This window comes from Pristis pectinata, chromosome 6, assembly GCF_009764475.1.
Source record: "Pristis pectinata isolate sPriPec2 chromosome 6, sPriPec2.1.pri, whole genome shotgun sequence".
Lineage (NCBI taxonomy): Eukaryota > Metazoa > Chordata > Chondrichthyes > Rhinopristiformes > Pristidae > Pristis > Pristis pectinata.
Genome location: NC_067410.1, coordinates 42,185,249 through 42,199,613, shown reverse-complemented (window position 1 = coordinate 42,199,613; position 14,365 = coordinate 42,185,249). Strand labels below are relative to the sequence as shown.

At 40.6% G+C, this 14,365-nt stretch overlaps 1 protein-coding gene across 1 annotated transcript in view; it reads right to left on the bottom strand.

Moving 5' to 3' along the window:
• Window positions 1-14,365, bottom strand: part of LOC127571338 (metabotropic glutamate receptor 7-like) — a 547,846-nt gene that overhangs the window by 375,677 nt on the left and 157,804 nt on the right. Inside the window, exon 2 of the mRNA XM_052017627.1 lies at window positions 1,333-1,549. Coding sequence (XP_051873587.1) covers window positions 1,333-1,549 — 217 coding nt within the window. The remainder of the gene's footprint in view (window positions 1-1,332; window positions 1,550-14,365) is intronic.

Sequence of the window (14,365 nt, the reverse complement as noted above, 5' to 3'; positions counted from 1 at the left end):
GTACTATGAGTCCTGTGGTTGCAAACACATCCTGTGCAACAGTTTTATTGTGCCTTCTGACTTGTCGTAATTTCTGAGCAAGGAGCAAACTAATGTTCATCTTAATATTGCTTTTCACTCATCCCACCACTGGTAGCGCTGAGACCTGAATTGACACGAGTCCACCAGCATTTTGTTGGTTAGTATTTTGCGCTGCAGTCATGCTCTGCTCTCCGTGGCATTTTCAACATTTCCTAACCACCCCCTGCTATGGATTTATTAACCCACTGACATATCTGAGAGCTGACGGTCACCTGCCGTATCTTCCTCAGCCATCCTTGAATGAACCTCCACATCTGAACCTAGTCTACTCCTCTAACAGAAGCATACCAGCTGTTCCTTGTCTTCTTCTGCTCCCTCATCTTCACCCGAGGCATGCACAGCAAGGTATTCAACCCTAAGACGCCTCTGAGAAAAGCCATGAACCTGATTGTCTATTGTCAGTGGACTGAGACCAAAAAGGAAAAATTGTACTTTCTAAAATTATCACACATTCTTTGTTTGAATTTAATAAAATACACCACCAAATTTATTCTGTTCACAAACCAGATTCAAGGAGGGAGCTCTACTTAAAATAATTATCAATCTGAAATGCTAACTCTGTTGAATCTCAGAGACACTCACTCCACCATCCAGTACAGATAAGTGTGACAGATTTATGGAAGGACTGGGGTATTGGAAAGTGGAGAAAACCTACCACCAGATTTGGGCTTGGGAATACAGATGTTGCTCCCAATGCATATAAGAGACTGCATGTTCAGTTCCAAATAAATGGACAGGGATTACACCAGACACCACACCTATAGCCTCATCTCCATTCTGCTCCCTCACTTTATACACTAGTTTGGCAAACACCTCCCCAACTACCACCACTCTCCACCCACCCCCCCAACTCACTTCAAATTTTATGTTCCACTGAGATTGGAAATATTACTTCAAATGACAGCAATATTATGTTGGGTCCAAAAGGCAGCATTGCAGCTGAGCCCATCTGTTCCTGTTCAGGGGGTCAGGGTAAAAGTTGCACATTTATAACTTTTGAGGAAGTCAATAGTTTGACAATGTCTCCATTTATCCAAGTATCCATTTTTCTTTACCCATTTGACCGTACTGCTCAGTTCAGTTTGGGTTTATTACCATGAATGAAAGTGACAAAAGGCACAGTAATCTGACGCTGTAAATTCATTAAGATTGAGCAGCACTCCATAACCATATGCGACATCTAATGAAATCGGCTTGGTACTCCACGGATGAATTAATATTATATGCTGAACTGCAATTGCATGCTCTTACCAGCTTCCCTGGAGACTTGCATGAAAGCCTCCACTCCACTCTCCCCGTAGCTCTCTTCTGAAGCCAACGTAGACACATAATTCCACCCCAAAGCCTTCACTATGTCCACCATGGCCTGAGTCTGGTAGGAATCCGGAGGAACAACACGCGAGAAGAAGGCATAGCTGCTGTTATCACTCAGCTCGGGTGCAGTGGAGGCATAACTGATCTGTGGAATCTGAAGGAAAAGAAAGGAGAAAAACTTATTCATTCAGTCTGGAAAGTAGGGTTGTTACTTGGCATAGTGCAATTCTCATTTTAATTTTTAAGAGCTTCAATTTTATGCAAGATAAATACATGCTGAAGGGGGAGGTGAAGTCATTTGTGATAACTGAGTTATGATGATTGATGGGATTCATTTTTTTACTTGAGTGAACACAAAATACAGGCTGTCTATTGACTGTAAGATCTTATGCCGTTCACAAGCACAGGCAAATAACACTGAGGAAATATGAAGGCTGGGGTTCTAAACAGTGAGAATGACATGACTGATGGAAAATTGGTTTGAACATATGGGACTGAGTTTCTTTTTGAGAGCGATATATTGAAATAAATAACATTTTCAGCTGCAATGGATGACTGCCATGCCAACTGGTACTTTGACATGAAGACCTGCCCTCAATAAGGAAGCACCAGTGTTTCCACATGTGATCAGAAATCTATTCCTAAGCAAGCTTGATAGAAATCTGCATTTATTGGAATTTCCACCAATGGCAGACCCAAAATCAGAACGTAGAGAAGTGAAGGACTGGCACTGTGCCATGAATAGCAAAGTTTGTGTTGCTAATTAAGACCATAACAATGATAGAAATGGTAATTAATGATTCCACATCATAATAAAAATGCAATGCTTTAAGAAATAATTCTGTTGCAAGAGGAAATAAATCTGTACTTTATTTTTCAGAATTTGTGACACTACTGAGGGAATGATGCCTGTTTCTTTTATTTGTTCACAGAATATGGACATGAAAGGTAATGCAAGCATGAATTCTCCATTCCTAATTGCCCCCAAACTGAGGAGGAAAGAAAGAGTCAGTGACATTGCTGGCTCTGGGGTCATGTACAGACCAAACTACATTTCCTCCCCTCAAGGACATTCATGAACCAGATGAAGATTTTCTTTGGATTATCTGGGAGGTTCTAGGTTATGCTCATCTTTCTTTGGATGAGAGAAATGGAATTGGTTTATTATTGTCACATGTACCGAGGTACAGTGAAAAACTAGACTTGCATACTGTTCATACAGGTCATTGAGATAGTACAAAGTAAAATAAAAACAGAATGCAGAATATAGTGTAACAGCTACAGAGGAAGTGCAATGCAGGTAGACAATAAGGTGCAAGGTCATAACGAGTTAAATTATGAGGTCAAGAGTTCATCTCATCGTACTAGGGAACCATTCAATACTTTTATAACAGTGGGATAGAAGCTGTCCTTGAGCCTGGGGGTAAGTGTTTTCAAGCTCTTGTATCTTCTGCTCAATGGGAGAGGAGGAAAGAGAGAATGTTCGGGATGTGTGGGGTCTTTGATAATACTGGCTGCTTTACCGAGGCAGAGGGAAGTATGGACAGAGTCCGTGGGGAGGATGGTTTCTGTGATGTGCTGAGATCTGTCAACAACTTTTTGCAGTTACTTGCGGTCATGGGCAAAGCAGTTGCCATACCAAGCCATGATGCATCCAGATAGGATGTTTTGTATGGTGCAAAGATAAAAGTTGGTGAGTGTCAAAAGGAACATGCCAAATTTCTTCAGCCTCCTGAGAACGTAGAGGCAATGGTGAGCTTTCTTGGCCATGGCATCTATGTAGTTGGACCAGGACAGGCTATTGGTGATGTTTACTTCAAGGAACTTGAAGTTCTCAACCCTCTCGACCTCAGCACCATTGATGCAGACAGGAGGATGTGCACTGCCCCCCCTTCCTGAAGTCAATGACCAGCTCTTTTGTTTTGCTGACATTGAGGGAAAGGTCATTGTCATGACACCATGCGACTAAGCTCTCCACCTTCTTCCTGTACTCTGACTCATTGTTATGGGCATTATTGAGACTCATATGGCCCACTACAGTGGTATCATCTGCAAACTTGTAGATGGAGTTAGAGCAGAATCTGGCCATGCAGTCATGCGAGTATAGGGAGTAGAGTAGGGAGCTGAGGACACAGCCTTGTGGGGCACCAATGTTGAGAATAATCCTGGTGGAGGTGTTGCTGCCTATCCTTATTGATTGCAGTCTATTGGTCAGGAAGTCAAGGATCCATTTGCAAAGGGAGGTGTCGAGTCTCAGGTCTTGGAGTTTGGTGATGAGCTATCAAATATTTCAGCCAAATGCGAAGTCTGTCTTTTGTCCTTCGGACACTGTCAGGCACGTCTCAATAAGCCAGGAGTTCCATACTTGTTCTATAGTTTTAAGTGAACATAAATGACCCTTTACACATTCAAAATTTCTTTCCTAATTCACACCTACCAGCCATTTGTTCCCTGCTGTTCAGGGGCTTTGTTGTGCACAAATTGGCAATAATCTCCACTATTGAACATTGAATCCGCAGTTCTTTGAGACATGCCTGACAGTGTATTAAGGATATAAAAGACAGACTGCATTTGGCTGAAAGATTTGATAGCTGGCAGTCGGAAACTTATGAAGCTTCAAGAACACCCACCAGAGACAAATGAGATTTCAAGTTTGATCTTCAGTCTGCTCTGATTTTAGCAGTGCAGTAGTATTGAGATGTAAATGTCTCAAAATGTGCAATGATTGTCCTCTTTAACCTCGAGTTAGGGAAGCCAAGATGTCAACCAAGTTTCTGACCACCATTTAAAGACACAAACTAAACAGTAACCATGAATAGAAGGAGTTCTTCCGGGAAGGGCTTCTTCGGTGTAGCATTAGAGGTTCCACCATTGCTCAATGGAGTCATTGCCACTGGAGTCTGGAAGACTTTGGACCAATGAGATAGGCCCTCCATATTCCAACTAGGGAAGTTCAAGCAAAGGGTGAAAATGGTTGGCAAATGCAGGCAGTTGTCAAGATATGTCAGTAACATCTGGTCCATTTTTTCTGCTCTGCAAATACAACTGCATGGCAGTACTTTCAAATCTCACCAGTCATGATACTTTCTGAACAGCTGTAACACTCTAAATATAGTAGTCTGAGCCAAAAATGCAACTCACTGCCTACCAGAGTTTTCAAATCAAAACATGCTGGAAACATTCAGGTCAGGCAACATCTGTGGGGAAAGAAACGGGGTTAATGTTTCAGGTCAGTGACCCTTCATCAGAACTAGGGATCAGATTTGAAGAAAGGTCATCGAGTTGAACTCTCACTTTTTTTTATCTTTCTATGCATGTAATGCAGTAGCATTTCTATACAACAGAAAAAAATTAGCTGAAAGTTATGATTCAAATCAGAGAGAATTATAAGATTATTAAACTGTTCATTCTGTTGAGATCAGGCATCTACAGGTGAATTTAGCTCCATGACTCAATGTACAGCTAGATTAATATGATTTAATTCAATCAACACAAGCACACAGGCTTAGAGTTTTCCACGGTATTTTCAGCACAATTCACCTGAAATCAGCCAACTCCACGTTAATGATGATGGAATTTCATGCACACAAAGCAAATTGGGCCCTCTTAAAATAAAACATTAGTTAGATCTAGAACCATACTCCAGAGAGGCCTTGCCACTGGATCAAATTAATTACCATAATGAACTTGCACCAACTGCACTCATGTGTAGCCTCTTAAGCTATGTCCTTATTAGATCCAAGGATTCTAAGAGGCACATTTTTTAAAGACTTAAATGGATTTTAAATCTCTTAAGAAAGTGACCGCTATACACCAATATAACAAAGAAATGGATTTGTACAGCTTTTGTATTTAAAGTTATTTTCAATTACCCAAATTCAGGATACTCAATACATTGCTGAAAAAAAACATATTATTCAGTGATATACCCATTTTCAACTTTATTAAAGATGTGCTGAAATACTTTCCAACACATTCTTTGAGAGTAAAAATAATGACATTTTAATATGATCCCTGATTCTGCAGGTTATCCAATTACATCCGGCAGTCAGCAAAGTTCCAGTGAAAACTTGGGGGGAGAAAAGCTCTCAAAATGAAGGCAACATTGCCATGATTTTTACCCATATTAGTAATTGTAGTCACAGCAGAATTTAAAAAAAAATCAGGATAACAACATCAGGATTTTACTAACTATACAGTTCACAGAATAATGTCGAACTTTTATGAGTCAGTTGCCATATTCGTCATGACTGTGTGGCTAAGCACAGCTCAAACACCATCTATAAATTCGCTGATGACACCACTGTTGCTGGTAGGATCTCAGATGGCAATGAGGAGGCGTACAGGAGTGAGATAGATCGGCTGGTTGAGTGGTGTCGCAACAACAACCTTGCACTCAATGTCAACAAGACCAAGGAGCTGACTGTGGACTTCAGGAAGGGGAAGTCAGGAGAACACACACTAGTGCTCATTGAGGGGTCAGTGGTGGAAAGGGTGAACAGCTTCAAGTTTCTGGGTGTCAACATCTCAGAGGATCTATCTTCGGCCCAATCCACTGATGCAATCATGAAGAACGCATGCCAGCGGCTCTACTTCATTAGGAGTCTGAGGAGATTTGGTATGTCACCAAAGACTCTTGCAAATGTCTACAGCTGTATGGTGGAGAGCATTCTGACTGGTTGCATCATACCTCGGTATGGAAGCTCCAATGCGCAGGATCGCAAGAGGCTGCAGAGGGTTGTAGACTCAGCCAGTTCCATCACGGGCACAACCCTCCCTGCCACTGAGGACATCTTTAAGAGGTGGTGCCTCAAGAAGGTAGCATCTATCACTGAGGACGCTCATCATCTAGGACGTGCCTTCTTCACGTTACTACCATTGGGGAAAAGGTAAAGGAGCCTGAAGATTCACAGTCATCGATTTAGGAACAGCTTCTTCCTCTCCGCCATCAAATTTCTGAATGGTGCATGAACACATTAACACTACCTCATTGTACCTTTTGTTTTGCACTATTTATTTATTTTGCAATTTATAGTAATATTATGTCTTTGCACTGTACTGCTGCCACAAAACAACAAATTCCACAACCGAGTCAGTGATAATAAACCTGATGCTGATTCTGATTAGTAACTGGAAGATATTTCCAGTCATGCAACGTTTAAATATATTTTTAATCATTCATTGTTTACCTAATTAATTTAGATAGTATTTACAACAACATTTACTGTAGGGTTGACACTATAGGAGAACAGGCTTGTTAACACTTTGGAATGCAATTAATTAATAAGGACTGTACAGATATTTCCTAATGGATTGCCATTATTATAGAAAAAATGCAAGAGAGAAAGACAATACCTCAGCTACCTAAATCTGTAGCATGACGGCATGGACAAAACAGCCAAAATCTGAGGACATAAAAGGATTTAAAAAAAAACAGGACACAAAACTAATTATGAGCTCTCCTGATATTTTTACACAATTAAAGATAACAGTGTGTACGCATGTGGGCGTAGACAGAAAGAGGATATTTTATAGCACAGACCTGATCGATGTGTGACATCAACAGCTTCCTACACTTTCACAGCCCTTGCAATTCCAGAGTACTTTACAACTTCCCACCTGTTCAATTCTGCTGGGATGGAGAGGTTATCAGACGAGTGACAGTGATAACATACCGATGGGAATATTTGCATTACACACAAAATGCTGGAGGAACTCAGCAGGTCAGGCAGCATCTTTGGAGGGAAATAAACAGTCGACGCTTCGGGCCAAGACCCTATGTCAGGACAGGAAAGGAAGAGGGCAGAAGCCAGAATAAGAAGGTGGGAGGAATGGGAGGAGCATAGGTTGGCTGGTGATAGGTGAGTCCAGGTTAGAGGGGAGAAGGTAGGTGGGTGGGGGAGGGGAGATGAAAGGGAGTGATGTAAGGAGCTGAGAGGTGATAGGTAGAAGAGTCAAGGGGCTGATAAAGAAGGAATCTGGTAGGACAGTGGACTGTGGAATAAAGGGAAGGAAGTGGGGAACGGATGGGTAGGTCATGTGGGTGAGGGAGGGGAAAGAGAAGGGGTGAGGGAGCCTCAGGAATGCGGGAAAACAGAGGGAAGGGAAATCTGTGAATATTACACTGGGAGCCTGACTCTAGGGTTTTTCATTTTAAGCAGTTGTACCCACCCTCAGAAATGGGAAACTTCCACCTCATCTTTTACTTTTTTGAATTATGAATCTTGGGTATCTGCAACTGTAAGTAAGCAGAGTGGCAAAATAAACCTCAAGCTCTCTCCCCTTTATATCACACTGGCAGTCAGGTGAAGCCATTGCAATAGAGGATATTAAACAGGTCCACAAAGGCAAAGCAACTAAAAACAGATTTTGCTGTCTTCTGACATAACAATAACGCGATACAATTTCAACGTTATGAAAATTAAAGTTAGCTTAAGTTAGTTTTCACTTACTCCTTTACAGATGAAAGACATTTGAATGGTTGCAAGACAGCTGCACGCTACTCTTGTAAGTATCACCAAGAGCACAACATAAAGTGGGTTACTTTTACATGCACCAACAGAAGTTATATTGTAAAACAGGGCAGTTATTTGATGAAAGTATAATTTCACAAAATGCTAACTAACTTGTTTTTGTAGGATTTGCTGGTCCCTTTAAGAATTCACTTCGGATCCAAGAAAAATAAATTCTTAAGGAGAAGAAGACCTAGAATTGTGGAGCAGCAATGGGATATGGTAGATCAGAACATAAATAATTAAATTCTAGTGCACAGATACGACACAGGCTGATGCAATAATTTACCTCAGGGAGACTGCAACAGGAGAAGACAATGCCTCAGCAGTGTGGAGTCTTGGTCAGCCCTCATCTGTAAGCATCTCTTACTGGTTACTGCACTTCAGGAAGGATTTATTATCCTGAGATGCATTGCAGCACAGATTCACCTAAGTGATTTCAGGATTTAAAAGGATTAAATTATGATTTTAGAAGATTGATTAAGGATCTAAGTGTCTGCTTAAAACAAGAATTCAGTGAGTTGGTAATGGAGAAACTATTTTTATCTAAGAACTAAAGAGTGTAATTTATTAGAAAAGTGATCAGTCGGCTTTTATTAGACAAGGTTCTGTGGGGTAGAGGTACTTGTCAGTCTTGGACTTACTGAACACCAGAAATGATTGAAAGGGCTGAATGGCTCATTTTTCTTTGCTCCTATGATGAAAAGGCTTACAAGTTGGACCATGCTGGTCAGGATCCTTCACCAGGAATCACAGTCTACCCATACCCTCCACCAATCTAGACTGCATGTGGAGGGCCAGTCTTGCTAGGTCTCTGCATCCACAAGTCTAGCAGCATGATCTGAATGGTGACAGGTCATTGGGTAGCACTGTAAACAGGCTCTGCCACTAAAACAGCCCTGACAACCTCTAAAATTGGAGATTGAAGCTTTGCTAGTTGCTAAAAATATATCAAGGTTGAAGTAAATAAAATTTCTTTCATTCCATGCGCACCCAAAATGGATTTAAATCAGGAAATGTTCAAGTCAGCTCAATGACTCTGGATCAATTAACTTAAAGACCTGAGACGTGAAATCTCCTTTAAGCCAGACTATATTTGGTCATGATTTGCATCAGTGTTGGTGTGAATTAACTCACAGAAATAGACATATTGGTTGCCATTGTTGGTTGTTTTGGAACTTGGAATTAGAGCCAGCAATTCAATGCATGGCAGCATTCTTGTTGCAAGGTATCAATAATGTAAAAGCTGCCTTCTTCCATTTCTTGAGCTGCTCAAGCACAACCAAAAGCTCACTGGAGAAATATACAGGTTTATGTGGCATCAACAGAAACAATCCAATATTTAACTTGAAAGGGCAAATTCATTCACTGTCAGAGTTAACACTTTCCACTTTATTGCTGCTACTGAGCAAATGTGTAAAGTAGAAAGTTTATCACTTTTATGCTGTAATTATGATGATCAGCATAGTAATACCAAATTTTTGTGCTATGTATATATATAGAAATTTAATAGGCAAGGAACTTTCATCGCCACACCAAAACACACACCATGAGTCATATGTCCATTTTTGATCATTATATTTTATATTCATGTGCTTTTCATTTTTCCTGTGACAAGGATAATGCTCCATTTATGACCAATGATGGCTCCAAATATGTCCCTTCAAGAATGGGATCTATGGGAAAATGTAAATATTGCCTCAATAAAATAAGGCCTGGTAAATGACAGCCAGCATTAAGCACTCCAACATTGGAGAGAATTAACTTTAGAGCACTCATCAACCAGCCTTAGACTCAACCGCTGAACAATTCACTCCACTATACCACAATAGTCTCCAATTCCCACCAAGCCATAAACATCGTCATTGAGATGGGTGGTTAATTTACTACCAATGGTAAATTTGGAACAATTCTTCTCTTCCTGTCTACAACCATTGGGAAAAGACTTAATAGTTGAATAGTTGGTTCAATTCCGGCTGCTGTCCGTAAGGAGTTTGTACATTCTCCCCGTGTCCGTGTAGGATTCCTCCAGGTGCTCCAGTTTCCTCCTCCATTCCAAAGACGTACGGGTTAGGAAGTTGTGGGCATGCTATGTTGGCACCGGAAGTGTGGCAAAACTTGTGGGCTGCCCCCAGAACACTCTACGCAAAAGATGCATTTCACTGTGTGTCTCAATATACATGTGACTAATAAAGTTATCTTAATCTTAAATAGTTGAACTATAAAGCAAGCACAAATTTGATAGAATGTCTTACACAACGGAGCACAACGAAACATTGACAGAAGTTTTATTAAAGATTGCAACTGGAGTTAGAAAGTGTTACAAATGCCTTGGTGTTCAGGTAGATCCGAGAAGGAAGAGAGAAAAAGGTAAAGCACATCAGGAAATAAACTCCAGAGCTTAGAGACAGGGAATATTGGAAGCAGAAAATCTAAAAAAAAACTACAGACGCTGGAAATTTGAAATAAAAAAAATGAATTGCTCTTTCACTAAACGGTCTCGGATCCAAAATGTTAACTGCATTGATGCTGCCCAACCTGTTTCCATTATTTTCTGTTTTTATTTCATACTTCCAGCATCCATCTTTTTTTTTCCAGAGCTTAGAGCCGGGACAGCTAAAGGCACAACTGTCAATGGCACGCTGGTTGCATGTGGGGACAATCAGGAGACCAGAATGAGATATTTCAAAGGTTTGGAGGCTAGCAGTGATGGGAGATGGATGATGGGAGATGGAAGATGGGAGATAGCAGATGGGTGACGGGAGACAGGAGATGAGATCATGGAAGGATTTGAAATCAAAGCTGAGAATTTTAAAATCAGATGTGTGCTTAACATGTCAAGCCTGGGGGAAAGAGGTAAGCATCAAAGTAGTACACAGAGAGAGCGATGTGCAGGGAAATTATATTAAGAGGGCAAATAATAAACTGACTAGTTGAGCAGAGACACAAAAACGAGCTTCAAATTGAAGGGCTATTTATCTCGTTGTTGTCACCCACCCGTCCACATACAATCATCTTTAACCACTCCCAACTGCTCCCCCAGCCAACTCCCCATCCACTCCCATACTGCTCAAGCACATACATCCACTCCACCACTCCCTTCCACCCACCACTCCCACCCTGGCCGAGCATCTGTCACCATCGCCACCATTCTTTCTCTGCCTCAAAAGTACTAATATGATTGGGCCTCAATTCCACAGTTATTCCCTAGCAACTCCCTCAATCTACAATTTCCTCACCTATAAGACTGGAAAACAACATTATACATTTAAACATCACACTTCTTAATACTGTCCAAACTCCCCAGGGAGCTTCATAGATGTGTCTGCAGATAAAAATCTGACTGCTGTACAAAAGGAAATATTAGCAGCAACTTCAGAGGCGAAGAGTTAATGGGGTTTTGGGGGTATTGGGATTGGTATTGGTTTAATATTGTCACTTGTACCAAGGCACATTGAAAAACTGGTCTTGCATACCATTCATACAGATCAATTCATTATGCAGTGCAGGTACATTGAGTTAGTACAAATCAGGTTTCAGATAGCTGAAGACAGGACCGTCATCAGTGGGACAAAGGAAGATGTAGGTGAGCGAGTGGCCAGAGTTGTGAAATAAAATGTTCATGCAGGATTGTAGGACTGGGGGAGGTTATAGTGATAGGTAGGAGCAACGCTGCAGAGATTTGAGTACTAGGGTAACAGCTTTGAACATGCAGACCAGCAATAAGACAGCTGACAGGAGAATGGTATGAGCTACATTATTAAATGGGAGGAGATTTAGATTCCCTCAAGTTTCTGGAGAGTGGAAGATGGGACAGTTAATGTATGTAAGGTATTGACCTTGAGGACAACACAACTGACTCTATTCTTATTCCTACCTTGTGATCCTGTCCTAAGCTTCCTCGAGATTCTTGGAAACCTAGGCAGACTTTTACCTTCATATCTTAACTGGCTTAAAATAATTAGAGCTGTGAGCAACTGGCTCTGCTGAAATGGGGAATCAAATTAGGACCATGTGAACTGTCAGAAAAATGTTCAATTGAACTTGGAGGGTTTTTTTTTAAACCATAGTGCCAAGTACAAGTTGTTTTTCCAAGTCACTAGACATGAATGTTGGTTCTTTCCAAGCTGTCTCTTTGTTAAAGCATTTGATCGGTTGTCCAAACAACATCTTATTTTGCTCAGTGTCATATATGATTTGGCTTTGCTTCTGTGAAACCCCTTGGGATGTTTTGCCATGTTAAAGGGAAGTTGTTGTTGTATATGTAATGAGACGTGGGCTGGAAACTTGCCCTGTTATTCCCTATCCGGAAGTTGTTGACTCCAGGCAAGGCGAAGGGCTTTGCAAGTTCTCCAGGATCTGACTCATTCTGCATGAGTGATCTTACCTGCTGTGCAGAATCAGAGATTCATAGAATGTTACCACCCAGGAGGCCATTCAGTTCAGTGCCCATGCTGATGCTTTGAAAGAGTTATCCAATTAGTTTTACTCCCCTGCACTTTGCCAATAGCCTTGTAATTTATTTCCTTTGAGGTACACATTCAAATCCTTTCTGAAAGTTGTTATTAAAGATGTTTTCACCAAGCTTCAAGGCAGTGCATTCCAGCTCAAAACATCTCTTTATGCAAAATATGTTTTCCTCACAGCATCCCTAGTTCCTTTTTTCCAATTATCTTAAATTTGTGACCTCTGTTTACTCTCCCTTCTGCCACTAGAATCAATTTCTCCTTATTTACTGTGCAAACCCTTTGACGATTTTGAAGAGCATTTTACATCTCCCATTAACCTTCTGTGCCAGAGAGAGCCACCCCAGTTTCTCTGATATTAACACACAATTTTACATCACCGGGAGAATTCAAGGAGATTGATTTTCCACTACCTAAGCTTTCAACCTCTAAAGTGTGAGCCAAACCATAATCTTATTTGACTTTTGCATGAATGATTTGCATAACTTCTTTACTTTAGAATTCCATACCACTATTTATAAAGCTAAAGGCCCCTTTAACATTGGATCATTAGATATTAATAACCTCTCATAATTCTTCTTCCCAAACTCAATTGTACTCTGTACATATATCATTTTAACCCTCCAAATAGACAATTCACAGCTCACTGGTAAATTTGATCTGCCATTTGTTTGCCCATTTGACTCTTTCTGAAGTCCAGTATTATCTTGAGAAACAAAGGACTGCAGATGCTGGAATCTAGATGAAAAATACCATGATGCTGGAGGAACTCAGCAGTCCAGGCAGCATCCGTGGAGAAAAGCAGGCAGTCAACATTTTGGGTCAGGACCCTTCTTCAGGACTTGTCCTGATGAAGAACAGTCCTGACCCGAAACGTTGATCGCCTGCTTTTCTCCACGGATGCTGCCTGGCCTGCTGAGTTCCTCCAGAATCATCGTGTTTTTCATCCAGTATAATCTTCTTCATCATTCATCATATTTTTGAGTTGCATCATATCTAGGAAGGTTGAAGTGATATCCCGTGAACACAGGTTCCATTAAATGTAAATGTAACTCTTTTTGAAATAAGGAGGGAAATTATTGCCTAATTAGTTCAATCGGAAAATGTTAGAAGCTGCTATTAAAGGAAGGCACTTGGAAAAATCCAATGTAATCAGGCAAAGTCAACATGGTTTACTGAAAGGAAATCATATTTCTTCAAAGAACATGTATTGTCGAGAAAGGGAAACCAGTGGATGTACGTAAACAGGCCGAGGTTGTCAAAAGTTGATGTAAATTCACTGCTTTTCAGTTTCAAGAATGAAAGCTGGTGCTTTGTTACAAGATTTAACTTCCTTATTAACCTACATTGCCACTTTTACTCCTCCTTAACCCACAGTATCTGGGTTAATTGAAGCAGCCTGCTTATTTCCTAATGGAGGTGAGTAAATTTGGTTGATGACCAACCTTTACATTTCATTTAACAGTATAGGTCAGGCATTACTCAATTTTATTCTTCATCTAATTCTGAGCATGAGATTCATCAAGCAGAACTGCTTCTTTGATCACCAGCACCGGAAACATGCAAGTTTACTTACATTCTGCTGGTTGGTTCTAGGCTGAGCTGGCTGTCTAATATCTGGTGAATATCTCCGAATTTAAACTTTCCAAAAAAATTCAAGAGTATTGAAAAGTTATTAAAAATAGACAAATGGTTGAAAACAATTAACAACCAAATTAAATCAAAAATTCACCTCTCTTCAGATGAATGGAGTCTATCAATGCTCACATAAGCCTGAACAGCAGTTTCAGGCTTCCACACAATTATCAAAATAAAAGCCAAAATTTCGATGCAGAACTAGTGATAATATTTGCAGAAATTTCAAGTCTCTTTCTGCTGAATCGTGTTCTCTAATCAAATAACCCAAACAGCAGTGATCTCTGCCCTCCTATGTGGATAACCTGCACCAGGTACCTCTGGAAAAATATCCCCAACACTACCTCTGCAGAATTT